At 66.2% G+C, this 6,935-nt stretch overlaps 1 protein-coding gene across 1 annotated transcript in view; it reads left to right on the forward strand.

Annotated features, from left to right (window-relative positions):
* The first annotated feature begins 5,185 nt into the window (after positions 1–5,185).
* Positions 5,186–6,935, forward strand: part of LOC106727316 (fibrosin-1-like protein) — a 35,866-nt gene continuing 34,116 nt past the window's right edge. Inside the window, exons 1-2 of the mRNA XM_014545353.1 lie at positions 5,186–5,198; positions 6,071–6,270. Of these exons, the coding sequence (XP_014400839.1) occupies positions 6,079–6,270 (192 nt within the window). The 5' untranslated portion in view covers positions 5,186–5,198; positions 6,071–6,078. The remainder of the gene's footprint in view (positions 5,199–6,070; positions 6,271–6,935) is intronic.

Genomic DNA, 6,935 nt, shown 5'->3' on the forward strand with positions numbered 1-6,935 from the left:
CGGGGGGGGGGGGGGTGTCGGTGTGTCGAGCTGCGGGGGAGAAAAATGCCTACATCCAAACGGGGGGCCGTCGGGCTGCACCATCGGCCCTTTTGGCAATTGTTTCTCTCGATCAAAGTATCGCTTCCTGGGGCTCCGGATGTGCTGGGAGGCGCCGCGCTGGACTCGGTGGGGCGGAGATAAAATGGATACTTGGAGGTTCTTCCTGTGCCTCCCTCCCCCTCGAGGCTTCTGTTTGGACGGAGGAGGGGGGTCATCGCTCAGACCTCTCTCCAGGCTACACTGTTCACAGGATGACAACAAATAGTGCTTGTCTGGCTGCCTTGTCACGGACAATATTTGCTGAGCAAATACTGCCCTGCTCGGCGCCCAGGTGAGTGGAGAGGGACATGAGTACTGTCAGGGAGTGGGGTGCGGGGAGCTGCGCCTCCTCTCCTGGGAACGGCCTGTAGCAGGCTGGCCCAGTCCGGGGAGCCTCCACCAGCGCCCCCACCTGCAGCACCTATTTGAGGGACCAGCATCTGCCGGGCTTGGGGCCCCAGCGATCATCACTCAGTTAACAGCTTCCATCCTTTTCCTGGAGCCGGGGGGCTCGTGGGCCTGTGAGCCCCAGCAGGGAAGGTGCCCCTCTCCCTGGGGTCTGCCGGTCTGGGGCAGGCTCAGGTCAGGTGCTGGCAGCCAGGCAAGGTGGCTCAGGGACAGGCCTGCCGCTTCCTGTCCGGGCAGGCGATGCACCGCGGTGGGGCCCTCCGGTCCTGCCCGTGTGGTGTGGTGGCCGTGCCCAGCTGTGTCCTGGGAAGAGCTTTCTGCCTTCATCCAAACCAGGCCCTCCCCTGCAGCCTCTGAGAGGGGTCAGACCACCCCCCTTCCAGCAGGCCTCTCCCGCCGGACGCCGGCTCCCACCGGCCGGTCAGCGCCTTTCCGCTTCTGCCCTGGTCTGTGTGTCTGCTGGTCCCTCTGCCCGCGTCGAAGTTTGGCACCTTCGGGCCTCTGAGCAGGTGTTCCTCGAGGGGCCCTCCTTCCTCCCTCCACTGGACCCCTCCGTGACTTCACATGCTCTCCTTCCTGTGGTCCGCTCGCGCTCTGCTGGGTGGCTATCCCCCCGGAACTTGTGAGCGAGGGGTGAACAGGCACCGCTCTGTCTTGTGCGTCCCCTGTGGGGTCCCAGGGCCCCGTGCACATTTGTGGAGTCATCGAGTGGACAAGCGCGAGGAGAACCCGGGGTTCTGGAAGGCTGATCTGATCCTCAGGTCCATGGGCGTGCCCTGGTGACACGAGCCTGGGGCCCATGCGATGCCCCCCTGCCTCTGGGGCACTGACAGTGCAGCGTTTGGGGTGTCTGTGGGCTCCCAGGCAGGTCCCAGTGGGAAGAGCCTGCTCTATGTCACTCCCCGCCCCTCCTCACGCCTCTCTCTGCCCTTCTGAGCCAGGGAGGGGCTCCCCGCCTTGGAAAGTCCGGGGCTTCTGCAGGAGTCGTGGCGTCTAGATTGGCACTCTGGTTGGTAGGTTGGCACTCTGGTGGGGCCTCATTTTTTGCTAAAGTGCAGTGGTTCTCCCCAGACACCCTTAGCCAGCATGCAGTGAACGTGTGCTCTCGCAGGTACTGCCTGTGCCTGCTTGTCCCCCTGCAGCGATAGGTATACTGAGGCCTGAGGCCATGAGTCAAGGCCCCAGCCTGTCCGGGCTCCAAGCTCTGCCCACTCAGGAGGTAGGACCCGCGTAGAGAAGAGGGTCCGTTTCCCTAGAGTCCTCGCCCGTGTCCTGAGGATGCAGGCCCCAGACCCCTGCAGCCCAAACACTCCCTATCCCTCTTCCCTCTGCCCCAGGCAGACCCCTACCCCTCTGTGTCCCGGACACACACCCCTACCCCTGTGCTGAAGACAGTCCCTACAACTGCGTGCACCTGTGTCTGCCCCAAGGGAAACCCCTGTGCCTGCCTCGGGGTGGGGGGCTGAGAGGATCCCAGCACGTCAGTACTGCAGCCCAGCGGGGAGTCCATCGTGTGGCAGTATTGTTGGCTGGGAGAGTGGGGAGCTGGGATTGGGCCCCACCAGCCAGTGTGTTGGAAGCCCACGCTGTGGGAGCCTTGATCTGGGGGGCCATGTGCCCAGCTCACTCCTCCCACAGGGGCATCGGGCTGAGACCTTGCGATGGCCAGGCTCAGCGAGGAGCGCTGGTGGTGGAAAAGCCTGTGCACCTGCTCTTCAGATGGGGAAACTGAGGCCCAGAGAGGGCGAGCTCTTTGTAACCATGGGACGAGGTGGCACCAAGCCTGGGACCCTGTAGGATGGGACCCCGTAGGATGGCCTTGGGCTGCTTCTCCACCCCCGGAGAGCTCTCCACCCCGCTGAGAGCTCTCCACCCCGCTGAGAGCCCACGGCTGTTGGGCTGCATCTTCCAAAGCCATCGCATGGCCCGTGGCCCACGTGGGTGCCCTGCTCACTGTGGGCTGGGGTTCCTGCACGTCACCATCTCCTGTTTTGTGGGTCAGCGCCTAATGTGGGGGAGATGAGGCCGGAAGCAGTGAGGGTGCCGGCCGGCCGAGAGGGCGCTGTCCTCGCTCCCACTTTGTAGAGGAGGGAGCCGAGGCGAGGCCCAGGGTGAGGTCCCCATCCAGGGCCCACCCGCTGCAGCCTGGTCCACAGAACCATGACACCCCCCCCCCCCCCCCCCCCCCCCCAGTATGGGCTACGTCTTCCTGATGGTCTTGGGGAGGAGTCTGAGCTGGGCAGGCGGAGGGTCCTGACACAGATGCCACAGCAGGTGCCCTGCTGCCTGGGCTGCTACCTGGGCTCTGGGAGGGCCGCCCCTCAGCACCATGGGCGTTCACACTGGTGTGCAGGGCCGTGGCCCCACAGGCGATCGCAGGGTCTGCTGTGTGTCCCCCCTCCGCCCCCCCAGTCACCACACATTCCTCGTGGGAGGTGGACCCTCAGAGTGGATGCTCCTGAGGTGGCCCTTCGCGGCTGTGGCCTGTCTGCTTGCTGCTCGTCCCCACCCCAGGCTCGGGTGTCTTGCACCCCAGGCACGTGGGCAGGGACCATCTTCTGTCCCCCCAGCCCACTCCTCTGCTCCACTGTGGCAGGGTGTCGCAGGCCTCGGTTTCCCTGTCTGTCTGTCACCTGCTCCCCAGCGCCCGATGGCAGGGGGTGCAGAGCCGTCAGTCTCCCCCTCCCTTCCCTCTGCTGAGTGCCTGGAGGCCTCAGGTGCCCGGGGTTAGCACAGAGGCCGAGCCTCGTGGTGAGTGGGGTTCCCCATGGCAGGGTTTTGACAAGTGAAGGCAGTCGCTCTTCTGAGAGGTGGTGCCAGGTCCGCCCGCCCAGGGTCTGTGCGGTTTGCTGACCTGGCCCACCTGTGTCCACTGGTTCCTGTTGGTTGCTGCCCCCCCTCATTCGTACCTGGCAGATTGTGGGGTTCCCATAGGTTCTGGCAGTTCCGTGGTGGCCACGTCAGCCCGGACTGCAGTGCTGTCCCTGCCCACCTTCTCGTGTCCTGTCCCGTCCCTCTGGTGGGCCTCTCCCCTCCATGTGGGGGCGTCAGGCCTGCCAGCCGGGGGGCTGTCCTGTAGCTGGGGTTTGGGCGCAGCTGGTCTGCGGTTGCATCGTGTTTGCAGGTCCTGTGTCAGGGGCGGTGGGGTGCAGGGGCACCGTCAGCCCCTCCACACGGGACAGAGTCGGGTCCCGGGCCCAGCCCACCTGTGGTTCCATTAGAGACGCTGGTCGCAGTGGGGAGGCAGGTGGTGAGAGGGAACCCGTGGGACCAGCTGCTGGGAGCAGGGCCAGCAGGGCGGCCGCCGGGAGGCCCACCTGGGATGGGAGCCGCCTCCCTCACCGCCCTTGGCAGCCCTTGCCCGGATGTGGCTGGGTTGTCCCCTGGGGGCCTGTCTGTGGTGGCCCTGGGGCAGGCCGTGCTCCCTTGTGCTGGGGTGGCCTTGGGAAGGGCTTCTGGCCAGCAGGGCGCGCTCTGGCCCCTCCCTACTCGCTGAGCATTTACTGAGCGCTGACCACACCAGGCCCAGTGCCTCTGTGGGACCTGCCCCGGCAGGGGAGCAGACAGGTGGCTAGGCCGGCAGGTGCCTGACCAGGCTGTCAGGTCGGGGGCGGGGGGGGCACTGAGGCCAGTGGGGCTGTGAGGCCTGCGACCCCGGTTCACAGCTGCTTCTACTCCCCACGCAACCAGGAGCCCGTGCCTGCTCTGGGACTGGTTTCCTCACCGGGACGAGGCAGCCCTTCTCTGAGCTGGTCCCATGTTCTTCTCTTTGTCCCCCATCCTGGGACAGCACCCCAAGAGCCTCCCTGCCCCCCACCCCCGTGGGCAGGGCAGGCTATAGTCCCTCCTTCCCTCTGGGTGACAGCCGCGCAGCAGCGGCAGCTGAGCAGGTCCCGGGCGGAGGGGAGCAGGGGCACGCTGCCTGGTGCCCAGTGAGGGCGGAGGGGAGGGGCTGGGTGTCCGGGCAAGAGGCTGGGAGACCAGAAACTGACAGGTTGGGAACATTTCATCCCCGTCGAGTGTGGGTCGGGGGTGGCCCAGGTGGTCAGCGCAGGGTCACAGTGACCATCTCCTGGATGGGCAGCCGGAGATTGGCCCAGGTGTAGTGAGGCAGGATCCAGAATCTTCCGGGGCAGGGAGGCCTTCTCGGGGGCGATGTAACACGGGGACAGCCGTGCGCCAGTGGGTGAAGGAGGTGCCTCCCAGGCAGGGGCCTTGCCTGGGGTCAGTAGATGCGCCTCAAGGAGGTGTGGGGAGAACTGTCCCGCACGCAGCACAGCTGGAGGCCACTGCACAGGGTCCCCATGCCAGGGCCAGGGGTCAGTGCCATGTGGGGTGTGGGAGGTGCGCGTCCTGGATGCAGGGGGTTGGGGAGTTGGGCCAGGCAGAGAGAACCCCCCTCCTGGCTCCCAGTGGGTGTGGTGGGAGGGACCCTGACAAAGGTTGTGAGTAAAAGCGGAGGGTGCCCTTGTGGCGGCTGAGGGGCCTTGGCAGTCTCTGAGGTCCCCCGATTTTAGCACCCCAAGTCCCACATCCTGGGAACCTGCTCAGTCCCAGACAAACGGGAGAGGACCACATGGAGGGAACCCTGCGGGGTCCTCTGTGCCCCAGGGGGCAGGTCTCGAAGGTGGGGCAGGGCGTGGGGGCTGCGGTGGGAGGTGTGAGCCATAGGGATGCCAGGGGGGAGGAACAGCCGCGCGAGGCCCTGGGCAGATGTGCGAAGGGCGTCCAGCCTGCAGGTGGGGCAGGTGGGATTGGCCGGAGCTCCTGCACCGAGTGGGTGAGGGCCTCTAGGTCTCCAGTCCAGGAGCTCTGGGGGACAGGCGGCCTCCGTGACCCACAGCCTCCTGGCCCCTAAAAGGAGGGGGCTCCAGGCCTGGCTGTGTCCAGGGGTGACATGTTCACCCCACAGGGCCTCCTCCCACAAGGGCAGGGCGTGAAGAGGCAGTCCGATTCCAGGCGTAGTGGGGTGCCCACGTGGCCAGAGGGGTAGGGCCACGCCTCTGCCTGCAGGGCCGGGGGCCTGGGCCCCAGGGAGGGGACATGGAGGTGGTGTTTGCCACTGTTCATGGCTTAGCTTCACAGTTGGTTTGTGGGTGCAGTTGGGAATGTTGGTGCTGTACGGTAATGATGCTTAAGGGGACCAAGCCATAAGGTGGCTACAGAGAATCGGTGGTTTCAGGCAGCGGAGCCACCTGGTGTCCAGGGGTGTTCCGGGTGCAGGGCCTTCAGGGCGGGGCCGTTGCCTCAGCCACCGGGGGTGGCGCACCGCTGTGCCGGCCCACCGTGTAGGGTCGCTCTGCATCCGGGCAGGGTCTGTGTGGTGGCATCTGCCCATCGGTCAGGTGTGCCCACAGGTGTGCCCACAGGTGTGCATGACCCAGGTGGGCTGCAGAGGTAGGTCTCTGGGTAGATGGTGCCTGGGCTCTGGGGCCCCATCTGGGCATCCCTTCAGGGTCTCCTCATGGCCGCCTCTGTCCCCTTCCGTGATGGTGGCAACAGGCCCTGGAACTGGCTGGGGGTCGTGGGGTACAGTGTCCAGTGTCACTGCCAGTTAACCTGCTCGTTCCGCCTCCCCCACAGAAGGACATGGCCCTGAAGCCACAGGAGCGGAAGGAGAAATGGGAGCGTCGCCTCGTCAAAAAGCCCCGGGAGTCAGAAAACGGTCCGCCGGCAGAGCCCAGTGAGAACGGCCGGCCCCCGGAGGTGGGCAGCCCCGAGCAGGACCTGGAGCCCACCTGCGACCGGGGGAAGAAAGTCCCACTGCAGCCCGCCAAGCAGGTGAGCGTGGCCCACCCCACTCAGAACCATGGGCACCCATGGGCCACACCAGCACCTGGACACCGCCTGTCGGCATCTGGGCCTGCCGGGCATGCATTCTGTCATTGTCGGGCATGGGGTGTGGGGCACAGGTGGACTGGGGCCGGGCAGTGCCCTCTGTGAGGCTGGATCCTGGGCTGAAGCAGGTGTGGGGGGCCTGAGGGTGCACCTGATAGGCTGGCCCCGTTTCCCCATCGCGTCCGTCAGGCTCCGCCAACCACGGGGTGTCCACTGTCTGTACCGCGTGGGGGCCGGGCTCATTGCGGGGTGCTCTCCATTGCTAAACCTGCGTGAAGCGCAGTGTCTGGGGCACTCGTGGCCGGTGGTCCTTGGTGGGGGGCTTTCTCCCAGCGAGCGAGCGAGCAGAGTGCAGGCTGTGCAGGTGCCTGGCAGGCTGCCCCTCTTCCGGCTCGCTGTTCACTCCCCTTCCAGGGAGGGTCCTCTCGGCGTGTCCCGCTCTCACTCACCTGGGGCTGGGCTGCTGGTGCGGGGCAGCATGTCTGGGCCGGGCTGGACGGGGGGTCTGCAGGCACACTGGCCCAGGTGGACACGTGCTCTTTCTTCCATGCAGGTGTGCTCCCCAGAAGGGGGGCCGCTCCCAGCCAACCCCTGGGACCAGACCAGCC

This window comes from Myotis brandtii, unplaced genomic scaffold (assembly GCF_000412655.1).
Source record: "Myotis brandtii unplaced genomic scaffold, ASM41265v1 scaffold403, whole genome shotgun sequence".
Taxonomy (NCBI): Eukaryota; Metazoa; Chordata; class Mammalia; order Chiroptera; family Vespertilionidae; genus Myotis; species Myotis brandtii.